Below are 12,074 nucleotides of genomic sequence, written 5' to 3'. Positions count from 1 at the left end.
TGTCTAATCATGGCAGGGTGTGGCCTGATATCATTGGTACATTCTCAGATGTAAAAATAACATACCAAAAACATGAAAGGATAGCATATGATCATAGATACAATTTGGCTACATAAGCCTACAAACATTTACAATAGCAAAATCACAATAATCACAGAATGGCTTCAGATAAAAGTCTACATTGAGACGGAAGGGAGCAAGAGTCTTTAAATTAAAGATCCAGGCAGCCTCTCGTTTTAACAATAAATCGTCGAGTTCACCCCCTCTCCTAGAGAGGGTGACACGTTCGATGCCGATATAACGTAGGGACGAAATCCAGTGGTTGCTTCCAAGAAATGGGCCGCAACTGGGTAAATTGAGTTTTTGACCACCTGATGGCGCTAAAATGCTCCAAGATTCGTGCTTTTTAATTCGAGCTTTGTTTTACCCACATCATTTTTACCACAATGACAAGTTATAAGATAAATAACTGCCTTAGTGGAGCACGTGATAACACATTTGATTGGGATATGTTTCCCTGTTTGGGGGTGTTTAAAGGATCTTCATTTATAAGTGCCATTGCATTGAACACAGCCATTACACTTGTAGTTTCCATCCAGTACGTGCGCAAATAGACTTGTAATTAAATCTTAATTCAAGACCTGGTACGCGAGTAGATTCTGGTGTACATAATGCCAGCAGTGGTAGAAAAAGTGACCAATTGTCACACTTGAGTAAAAGTAAAGATACCTTAATAGAAAATGACTCAAGTGAAGTTACCCAGTCAAATACTACTTGAGTAGAAGTATTTGGTTTTAAATATATTTAAGTATCAAAAGTTCAATCATAAATCATTTCAAATGTCTTATATTAAGGAAGCCAGAGGCACACTTCAACACTCAGAAATAATTTACACACAAAGCATTTCTATTTAGTGAGTCCGCCAGATCAGAGGCAGGGATGACCAGGGACATTATCTTGATAAGTGTGAATTTGACAATTTTCCTGTCCTGCTAAGCATTCAAAATGTAACGAGTACTTTTTAGTGTCAGGGAAAATGAATAGAGTAAACACTATTTTCTTTAGGAATGTAGTGGAGTAAAAGTTGTCAAACATAAATAAAGTACTGATACAACTGAAGTTTTTGGTGTATTTTACTTAAGTACTTTACACCACTGCATGCCAGTCTTTAGGGTAGTATTTTGTCTAGTCATGTAACACTTTCTCCACCAGAACGCAGTGAAGGACCGAACAAAAATGGCCCCCTTGGGATCATGAGGACATCATAGTAATGTGTGAGGCATTAACTCTTGGTTAAGTATTTCATTATTGAAACAAAGTATTTAAATCTCAATAATCATATAGGTGATGGTGATGTTGACACTGACATTTGAATAGGCAATATAGGCATTACCAGAAATGCCCGTTTGGAGACGTTTTGGAAACATCCAAACAACAATGTTACTGCAACACCCTCTGCTGAGATTGAAAGGTAGGGAACTAACGTTAATCTCGACATCACAGTAGAGAGTTAAACACGGAAATCTGAGTCTCAGTACATAACCGCCGCTACTAAATTGAATGACCTAAAGTTAACACATAGTTGCAGCATCCATCCACTGTGCGCTTTTACGCAATCCCTTTTATTGGCCTTCGGCACAGTAGGAGAGTGGCATCAGAGGCGCAGAACAGAGTTTACCATGCACTCTCTCAGGCTTGACTGACTACATTACATACGAGATGAAGGCTGTTTTCTGGGGGGTTCTCCTCGCCTGTGTGGACTGGGGTTGGGGCCAGGAGAATCTCACATTTGATGGAGACGTCCGCGACTTTGCCATTAGTGACCGCTCCGTATACGTCGTTACGGATGACCGACTCTACCAGCTGAACCATGATTTTACCAAAGTTATAAAGAGGGATACTCCGAATGTAGTTTATCCTAACCAAGAAGCACCTCTTTTCAATGAAACGTATCCATTTAAGGTAAACATTTTACTGCCATTCATCAAAAACAAGACCTTGATCACCTGTGGAACCACAAAATGCGGTTACTGTGAAATACTGGATCTCAACGAAATCTCGAAATCTGTGCATTCGGAGAATATTGAAGTGGGTTCATTGGACCCTGGAGATTCAACCATTGGCTTTTTTGTTGATGTCGGGACGAAATCCTACATTATGACTGGAAGGCTGCAGAGCCGTGTGCGTAAAGCGTGTGCGAATTCAGATCATTTGCTTGACCTACGGAATACACTAGAAGGACAGCATGGGGGAATCTTTTCTGATTCAGATGAGAGTACGACTCCGTATATTGACGCCAGACAAAAGGAGAAGTTTCAGTTTGTGGACGGCTTTCAGAGTAATTCACACATCTACGTGTTCTCGAACGTTCCCCAAGAGCGTCAAGTTCGAGTTATTTTGTTCAAGAGCGAGAACAGTAAAACAAATACTTTGAGGAACTTCCAAGGTGCGACACTCAAATGCTGTGGAAACACGGAGCGGCGGGAGCTCCTGTCTTCCTCTGTGATTCAAGGTTCTGGTGGGCTCCATGGGCAGGTGCTCTGGGCAGGTGTGTTCACGGCTGGTAACACAAGCGACCCCATCAACACCGTGCTGGCCATCTATAACATCAGCTCTACAGGGCCTCAACTCAAATACAATGACCCAGACTTCTGCTATAATGGCTGTGCAGAGGTTGGTGAGATGATAATGATTTTATGTATGGTTTATAACCAACACCATAACAAAGACACTATCATTATCGTTACCCTAATTTCTTAGCAAATGTGTTGAGATTGTCTTTAACACTGATATGTATACTGTTCCAGGCATTGCCAACGGGTACCACCCAGGACCTGCATCCAGAGGCGGTGGTGTTTAAATACAGCTCCATGACATCAGTGTTGGCAGTGAGACACAACTCCTGGCTGGTGTTCTTCATTGGGACAGGAGACGGACAACTCATCAAGGTCTGCGGAACACAGTTATGAGAACTCTTAACACACACACACACACACACACACACACACACACACACACACACACACACACACACACACACACTGGCCTCATAACACCCTTCTCGTGTCCTTATTTCTCCCTTGAACACACAGATACTCATACAACAGAATAACAGCATTTTTTTTTACAGAGGTCTAAATTAGCCTGGAGAAATCCCACAGTTACTTTATTAGGCACAATAGTCTCCTTTGTGCAGTGTTGTCCCTGGAAAGCTTTAATAATCCAGCCAAATCCCCTGCATGTTTCTAACAGAAATATCACCACCATGCAGTACACTCACCACTACACATCAGTGATTGTTAGTCTATCATGTATCATCATCATCAAATTCATACTCTTGTTGACAGAGAGAATGTGTGCGGTCAACTGATATTTACAGCTGCAGTATAGGGGATTTCCTAGGGCAATGTTATGTATTGTGGTTTGTGAGTGTTACGTGTCAATCTACAGAGAGATGTTATTAAAGTGTCACTCTTTGTCCCATGTCAGCTTGCTGTAGACAAGGCCTACAAACCTGCCTGTCCCAGAGTGCTCTACAATTCAGATGACGACCGCCGTGTGTTTCCCAAGATGCACCTGGATCCAGTGGACCGCAAACATGTGTACATGGCACTGAGGAACCAGGTTAGTTCTACTGTACACAGAGATAAATATTATACAGTACAAGCATTCTGAAATAGGACCCAGGACATAATATTGTGTGTTTGTTGTAGATGGTACGTGTGCCTGTGGCTCAGTGCAGTGAACACAAGAGTCTGAAGGACTGTTGGTCTGCTCAGGACCCCTTCTGTGGCTGGTGTGAGTCAAGGTCAGTCACAAGAACCACAACTACACACTTCTACAACTTACGCTATATAGAGATTTCTTTATTATGTCACATATTTTATTTTCTAAAATGTACTTTTTCATTCTTGTTGTGAAGATCAACAGTGGCAGTCATTTCAATGTAATTCAATGAGGACAGGTGGTTTGTCTGTGTTAATGACATACCTCGGCCCAGGTTTTTTCATATCATATGATCTTGATTTTTACAAATTCAGAGTGGTAGAACAAAGGGCATTTCCTCTATCACCCAGAGCTTCTTAAAATAAACGTGGCACTATAGATTAAACTTCCTGTGAATATACACTACCGTTCAAAAGTTTGGGGTCACTTAGAAATGTCCTTGTTTTTGAAAGAAAAACACATTTTTTTGTCCATTAAAATAACATCAAATTGATCAGAAATACAGTGTAGACATTGTTAATGTTGTAAATGACTAATGTAGCTGGAAACGGCTGATTTTTTAATGGAATATCTACATAGGCGTACAGAGGTCCATTATCAGCAACCATCACTCCTGTGTTCCAATGGCACGTTGTGTTAGCTAATCCAAGTTTAGCATTTTAAAGGCTAATTGATCATTAGAAAACACTTTTGCAATTATGTTAGCACAGCTGAAAACTGTTGTTCTGATTAAAGAAGCAATAAAACTGGCCTTCTTTAGACTAGTTGAGTATCTGGAGCTACAGCATTTGTGGGTTTGATTACAGGCTCAAGATGGCCAGAAACAAAGACCTTTCTTCTGAAACTCATCAGTCTATTCTTGTTCTGAGAAATGAAGGCTATTCCATGTGAGAAATTGACAAGAAACTGAAGATCTCGTACAACGCTGTGTACTACTCACTTCACAGGACATGGCAAACTGGCCCTAACCAGAATAGAAAGAGGAGTGGGAGGCCCCGGTGCACAACTGAGCAAGAGGACAAGTACATTAGTGTCTAGTTTGAGAAATAGGTGCCTCACAAGTTCTCAACTGGCAGCTTCATTAAATAGTACCCGCAAAACATCAGTCTCAACGTCAACAGTGAAGAGGAGACTCCGGGATGCTGGCCATCTGTGTTCTTTTGCCCATCTTAATCTTTATTTTTTTATTGGCCAGTCTGAGATATGGCTTTTTCTTTGCAACTCTGCCTAGAAGGCCAGCATCCCGGAGTCACCTCTTCACTGTTGGCGTTGAGACTGGTGTTTTTTGTTTTAAATAACAGACGTTTCCAGCTACAATAATCATTTACGACATTAACAATGTCTACACTGTATTTCTGATCAATTTTATGTTATTTTAATGGACAAAAACATTTTCTTAAAAAAAAAACATGACATTTCTAAATGACTCCAAACTTGTCCTGTTTATCTGTGTCACCCTAAACCTGCTCACCCAGACCCCTCTATGTGATGTGATCTAGATGTTCGTTTCAGGGTGACTGCCTTCAACCTTCAGCCTGGATCTCCATCTCTGAGGACTCCCAACAACAGAACATGGTCTCATACCAGGTGGAGAAGAGCAGCAGTGGAGAGAGGATCACACTCACTGTCAAGGTCCACCTGAATGTGAATGGGACAGGAAGTCTCACCTTCACCTGTAACTTCTTCAATAGAAGAGGTGATCTGTGTGACAGGACAAGCCCCGCTCCAGCTTTTCCACAATGCTCCTGCCTGTTCTCCAGCGACCAGCTTCCTGCTGAAGGTAACCTTTCACCTTCTAACTCTCCTGTAGATTTCCCATTGACAAAATGGAGCATCTTGCTTAGAGATTGTTTCCCTGTGTTCTTCCACATAGGTCTGAATGTCACAGTGAAGATACGAGTGGGGAAGCAGAACCTTGCTGAGAAACTGATGCTCACTAACTGTTCAGACATCACTGGACCACCTACCTCTGCCCTGTCAGTCAGAAATCCCAGATCTGTCATGCTACGCCTCAGCACCTTGATATGGCTATGTTTAGACCTACTTGTTTAGACCTACTTCAATATTTACTATACATGCATCTTTTAAATGATATGTTGGGCAGATTGTGTTACACACTTGCCTTTCTGTATGTTATAGATTTGTTAGTCCACATTTTGCTTGAGTAGCAGATGGTACACATGTTTATGATTAAACTCAGTGTAGTATTCTTATACCTGTCTCTGTGTCTCTCAGGTGTTCTCAGTGCATGACAGCTGGATGTAGCTGGATTAATGATGTCTGCTCCTGGACAACCAGGTCTGCCAACTCAGACCCCATACAGGTATCTCTCTCTCTGTCTCTCTCTCTCTCTCTCACACACCCCATCTTTGAGGGTGTTCATCTCGCAACTTCTTCACCATGTGTGTTCCTGTATCTTGTTCATCAACCCTCTCTCACTTCCTTCCCCAGGACGTGTGCAGACTCAGCCAGTCAGGTTTCAACTACTCTGTAAGTCCATCCTGCTGATCACAGCCTTTTCCTCTTCATCAGCATCTCTCAGTGGATCTTATGTCCCTTATAGGGAAGTTTGATCTCAGAACAGGGAACTAAGTTCGTATGTGTGTGGGGTTTTTCTGTGCGCAAGTGTGCGTGTGTGTCTGCATGTGACACAGAGTGGACTTGAAGTGGTCTGAGATTTTCACGGTGACATTGCCGGCACATGCAAAGTACCTATCACATAGCTTAGGACATCTGTTATGTGACAAGGACAAAGCTTTCTTGTATATGGTCACTACAACCTATACACTTTAGATGTGATGAATATAGCTGTGTGTGTTTGGTGGTGAAGGAAGTGTTTGTTCCTTATAGGGTTTGGTGTTTGTAAAGTGTCATAAAGTTCCTTTGGCCTTATCAAACCTCACTCTCTCACACTCGCTCTCGAAAGCTAAGATTGAGGACAAAATGAAGACACTCAAATGGATGTCTACCAATGCCAAGATACTATATTCAGTTAGACAGAGCAATATTCATAGATCTGGGCATCTTTTGTAGATTCGCATCCTACATTTAGATCACTCGGAAAATAGAGATTTTATTTCAACCAGACAGATCAAAAAGGTTATATATATATATAGTAAGAAGATGTTTGTGAATAGAGCCTTTGTCTCTGAGTCAAGTCATTATACCTCTTGCAGTGGGGATCATGGATCACATGACTTTGCCTCGGGGCAGTAGTCGTAGATTTCAGACCATCCATCATAATTACATACAGTGAACTCCAAAAGTATTGTGACAGTGACACATTTTTTTGTTGTTTTGGCTCTGTACTTTGGATTTAAAATTATATGAATGACTATGAAGTTAAAGTGCTTTAATTTGAGGGTATTTTCATCCATATCGGGTGAACCATTTAGAAATTACAGCACTTTTTGTACATAGTCCCAACATTTTAGGGGACCAAAAGTATTGGGACAAATTCACTTACCTGTATGTGTATTAAAGTTGTCAAAAGTTTAGTACTTCGGTCCCATATTTTCTGTTTGTTTTGGTTGTTTCAGATCTTTTTTTGGCCCAATTGAAATTAATGTAATTTCGTAATTACATTTCGTAAGTAATTTCGGAGTCACTTTGATTGTAAATACGAGTAGAATGTTTCTAAACACTTCTACATTAATGTGGATTCTACTATGATTACAGATAATACTGAATGAATCGGGAATAATGATGAGTGAGAAAGTTACAGATGCACAAATGTCATACCCCCAAGACATGCTAACCTCTCACCATTACAATAAAAGGGGAGGTTAAGCATTTTGGGGGGGTATGATATTTATGCCTCTAACTTTGTCACTCATCATTAATTACCAAAACTAAAGACCAAGCCTACAGCCAAAACACATATTTAGTTTTGCTTGTCTTCATCAGAAATATTGTCTGTGTCTGTCTCTGTGTCTGTCTCTGTGTCTGTCTCTGTGTCTGTCTCTGTGTCTGTCTCTGTGTCTGTCTCTGTGTCTGTTTGTTTGTTAGGAGCCAGTGATCTTTTCCATAGAGCCCAGTGTTCTGTCCTTCCATGGGAGAAACCATGCCTTGATGAATGGAGAGAACCTGGATCATGTGACCAAGGTTCGCATCCAAGGGCACATGAACTGCAGTCTCAAGGAGTGAGTCAAAGTGGACAATCGGTTGAATATGATTTTTTTCTAATGATGCAAACATAATTTTTTGAGATACATAAAACGTGGATTATTTAAATCAATGCTTTTAAACAATGATTTAGATGTTTTTTTTCACTGGTGCTCAATTCATTCATGAAAACCCAATGCCTTACCACTGTGTTTTTGTAAAGTGTGTATCTAACCTGTGTAGTGTGTGTATCACATGGTCAGGTCTCCAGTGTGGAACCACACTGGGTCCAGTCTGACGTTCCACATTCCCAGTGGAGACAAAGGTTCTGTCAGTGTGTGTGCCGTGCTGCCAGACGGTCGCTGTCTGGGCAAGGCCACTGTCACCTATGGGTCCTCACCATCCTGCACTGGGCTAACACCAAGCACTACCTGGGCTAGGTAAAAACACACACAAACACACCCACATAGGTACGCACATATGATCAGAATTGTTATATACACACACACACACAAGCTATACAGAGGTTAAGAAACATGCCTGTAACTCGTTTCCACATATGGCTACTGGCCATGGTGTTGTCTGATGGGAAAAGAAAGTGGTCTGCTTCCCAGAAGTTACTTCATTCAACAGTGTTTTAATAGATGTTTCATTTCCCTCTTTCTCTCAGCTGCTCAGCACTGGCTTCCCTTTTTGCTTTTGGTAGCTCTCTAAAGCAGATTATTCATGCTTGGTTAGCTAGTTTTACTTAATTTATTCTGTCAAATGCTTTGTTTTGTGTTACAACTTTTTTTTTTTTTTCTGGCTTATTTAAATCATGCTGATGGGACATGACTACAATTCCCATCAGCACGCTAGGTGTGACCAACAACCCTCCTCTGATTGGTTGATTTTGTATGTGTCCTGCAGTGGGAAGAGGAAGATCAAGGTCCACGGGTCCCATCTGGAGTTTGTGGGGGAGGTTGTTCATGACCACGCCCCTCAGACCATCCATACCACCTACAGCTCTGGGGTAGCCATCTTAACAGACTGATTTAATTGATTTCTTGACTAAGCGTCATGTCTTTACCCACTCACCTAACCAGTCAGCAACCTAATATGAACCTAATATACACACACCTCACCAAACTTTCACCTTCACACAACAGAAATCAGTCATGGGGGCCTCAATATCTGAGGTATTCTAATTCATGTTGTTGGTGTTTTTAGACTCTGTGGTACCACACACCTCTCTTTGAACACATAAACCAGCCAGTCACCTCCACTGTGTCTCTGAGAGTGGGCAATCAGACACTGGCCTGCTCATCACAGCTCACCTACCATCCCGACCCAGAATTCACCAGCTACACCGCAATCAAGACAGGAAATGACGTGCGTGTCACCATTGAGGTATACACACATGCACATGCATGGAGGCACGGATACACACACATATGTATTTTGGTAGCACACTCCCTCTCTCTTTCTCATTCATTCATACACACACATTCCATTTCTATTTTTATTTCAGAAAAGGGCTGACAAGTTGAACATCACCACAGAAGAGATCTTAGTGTTTGGTGTTCAGGAGGAGAACCATGATGTAGAGTGTGTCATGGACACCATCGAGACGAGCAACGAGACTGACTCTGTCATCTGTGAGATAAAGAACACTCCCAACTTTAACATCAATTCACTGAGGGTAAACCTCTTATTCAGATAAATCCAAAAAGGTTGTTAATTGCTCTTGGAAACTCCGAATCAGAACTGTCCTTAGAAATAGTATTTTACAGTCAACATGCATTATGATGTGTTTGTTTTTCAGATAAGAGTTGGAAACTTCACCAAAATACTTTTGCCGAAACAAGCTGCACCTTCACTGCTAATCATCCTTGTGCTTATACCCATCATCATTGTGGTCATTGTGGGTAAGTATTCACCTTCAACAACTTTGTTTTGACTTAGTGTCTCACGACAGACTGTAAATGTCCAATCAAGTAGCTGGCACACAAGATTTTGTTCTGGGTTCTGAAATTAGGTCTGACCTGGTTTGGTTGAATAGGTTTAGGTATGGTGGTGTGTGTGTGAATAAAGCTCTTGTCCTGTTCTGATCAGGTGCGGTGTTGTATTCCTACAACAAACAGAGGAAAATGGCGGCACAAATGAACAAGCAGCTGGATCGGCTGAAGAATGAAATCGGAAATGACATCAGACAAGGTCAGTCTTCGTGGACACACCAACCTTGATTTATATTCTTAAATCACACACAGACAGGCAAACACACACTCATACTCACTGATGCACCAAATTGGCATTGTACATGGATTTTAACAGAGTCAAGGCCCATGACTACCACCCACATGCAATTCACACATAGGGTTCATACGGCATAGTTACACCAAAAAGAAACACCCTTACTTACCCTTCTGTTCTCTAGGATTTGTGGATATGCAGATGGAAAAGTGTAATTTAATTGAGAACGTTGGAGCCATCCCTTTCTTGGACTACAAGCACTTTGCTTCCAGGATCTTCTTCCCTGACGTACGTAGGAGCAGAACACAGAACAGAGTCAATTGCAGTATACCTAATACAGTCTGCTTTAAGATAAGAAATGTTGTATTAAATGGACAGATAGGTTGTGTTTTAATGTTCATAGTTCGTCCTATTGTTTCTATTAGGGTGGACCTGTGATGACCTCCTGTATCAAAGACATTGGCCAGGTGAGATTTGATTTGAACCGTATGTGAAATCTGCTCGTCTGATTGCCATAACGTGACTTTATCAATGACTGGAAGGGAAACGGAGGATGTAATAGATTTCCGTAAGTAGCTAACATCTGTCCTGTGGTCAGGACGCGGTGAAGGTGCAGCCAGACGAGAGCTGTCAGGCCCTGTCCAGACTGATCCGGGATCAGGTGTTCCTCACCTCCTTCGTCCACGCTCTGGAGGAGCAGAAGAACTTCAACGTCAAGGAGAAGTGAGTCAGTGAGGACAGGACAGGACACAATTTAGGCCAAGTGTCACTTAGCTGGTTTGGGTATAGGATATACGACAGATAAGGTTAATGTACTGTATATAGTACAGTAGAAATGGTTTAGGTGTCATTTAAGTCATTATGGATGAGCAGGTTGGCGTGTATAGCAGATAATAGAGATGTCATAAGTCTGAGGTATGTTGTGTCCTACAAGGTGTGCGGTGGCCTCCCTGCTGACCGTGTCCCTCCACGGTGACCTGCCCTACCTGACCCAGGTGATGGAGGAACTACTCAGGGCTCTGATGGAGCAGCCCAGTAACTCCCAGCCCAAACTCATGCTGCGACGCACCGAGTCCATCGTAGAGAAGCTGCTCACCAACTGGATGTCCATCTGTCTCTACGGCTTCCTCAGGGTCAGTCCGTCTGTCTCTACGGCTTCCTCGGGGTCAGTCCGTCTGCCTCTACGGCTTCCTCGGGGTCCATCCGTCTATCTATATCAGTCTATATTTATTATTTTCTTGCTACTTCTATCAACGCCTTATTCATTCATATTGTATGTATTTCTAAGCCTCCATGTCATTATGGTTAGCTCACAGTACATTTTTTATTTTTCTCTCACACATTTCCACGTGTGTTTGAGTGTCTATGTAAATGAGTGTCTGATTTTGTAACTTTTCATACGAGTGCATGTTAATGAGTCATACCTAATTGTACATGTGAATACCGGTTTGTGTGTGTTTAACTGAGCTGTGTGTGTTGTGTCCCAAAAGGAGAGTGTGGGCCAGCCCCTTTTCCTGCTGGTGTGTGCCCTGACCCAGCAGATGTCTAAAGGCCCAGTGGACTCAGTCACAGAAAAGGCTCTTTACACACTTAATGAAGACTGGTTACTGTGGCAGGCTCAGGACTTCAGCCCAATGGTACACACACACACACACACACACACACTGCCACACACACACACACACACACACACACACACACTGCCACGAACGCCACGAACGCACCCTTCCTGGATCTAGGGCATAGCGAGAGAGGTAGTTGGCAGTTCCTCCTTTATGTTTTGTTTGTTACCAGAAAAGGTGTGGTTAGAGGAGCTAGTCTGTTAGAAAACATATCTCAGTATGCTGGGGCAAAAGTAGATGGGTTGAAAGTGATGTTACCCTCACAAAGATACTCACATGCGATGTTGACAGGGGAAACTATTGCTGTTTTAGGAAGCTATTAGTAGATATGGCCTCCGCTTTCGCACATTTCTCAGTTTGTCTCTCAGACTCGAAAGATTAACCCTTTTA

The 12,074-nt window shown here is 42.1% G+C and overlaps 1 protein-coding gene across 4 annotated transcripts in view; it reads left to right on the top strand.

Annotated features, from left to right (window-relative positions):
* The first annotated feature begins 1,535 nt into the window (after window positions 1-1,535).
* The window catches only part of LOC139378641 (plexin-C1-like), a 20,623-nt gene continuing 10,084 nt past the window's right edge, over window positions 1,536-12,074 (top strand). For 2 of the 4 annotated variants that reach the window (XM_071120989.1, XM_071120990.1), the window contains exons 1-20: window positions 1,600-2,673; window positions 2,808-2,948; window positions 3,490-3,624; window positions 3,714-3,808; window positions 5,226-5,506; window positions 5,600-5,702; window positions 5,962-6,049; window positions 6,178-6,216; window positions 7,735-7,868; window positions 8,094-8,270; window positions 8,740-8,842; window positions 9,040-9,219; window positions 9,341-9,511; window positions 9,635-9,737; window positions 9,925-10,026; window positions 10,247-10,350; window positions 10,488-10,529; window positions 10,661-10,785; window positions 10,997-11,195; window positions 11,553-11,699. In XM_071120989.1, coding sequence (XP_070977090.1) covers window positions 1,720-2,673; window positions 2,808-2,948; window positions 3,490-3,624; window positions 3,714-3,808; window positions 5,226-5,506; window positions 5,600-5,702; window positions 5,962-6,049; window positions 6,178-6,216; window positions 7,735-7,868; window positions 8,094-8,270; window positions 8,740-8,842; window positions 9,040-9,219; window positions 9,341-9,511; window positions 9,635-9,737; window positions 9,925-10,026; window positions 10,247-10,350; window positions 10,488-10,529; window positions 10,661-10,785; window positions 10,997-11,195; window positions 11,553-11,699 — 3,423 coding nt within the window. In that variant the 5' untranslated portion in view covers window positions 1,600-1,719. Of the gene's footprint in view, window positions 2,674-2,807; window positions 2,949-3,489; window positions 3,625-3,713; window positions 3,809-5,225; window positions 5,507-5,599; window positions 5,703-5,961; window positions 6,050-6,177; window positions 6,217-7,734; window positions 7,869-8,093; window positions 8,271-8,739; window positions 8,843-9,039; window positions 9,220-9,340; window positions 9,512-9,634; window positions 9,738-9,924; window positions 10,027-10,246; window positions 10,351-10,487; window positions 10,530-10,660; window positions 10,786-10,996; window positions 11,196-11,552; window positions 11,700-12,074 lie in introns of all 4 variants that reach the window. The other 2 variants (XM_071120991.1, XM_071120992.1) reach the window with 2 other exon arrangements.

The sequence above is a fragment of the Oncorhynchus clarkii genome, chromosome 21, assembly GCF_045791955.1.
Source record: "Oncorhynchus clarkii lewisi isolate Uvic-CL-2024 chromosome 21, UVic_Ocla_1.0, whole genome shotgun sequence".
Classification (NCBI taxonomy): Eukaryota; Metazoa; Chordata; class Actinopteri; order Salmoniformes; family Salmonidae; genus Oncorhynchus; species Oncorhynchus clarkii.
The sequence above is the reverse complement of the archived record's forward strand: the minus strand, read 5'-3'. Positions and strand labels throughout refer to the sequence as shown.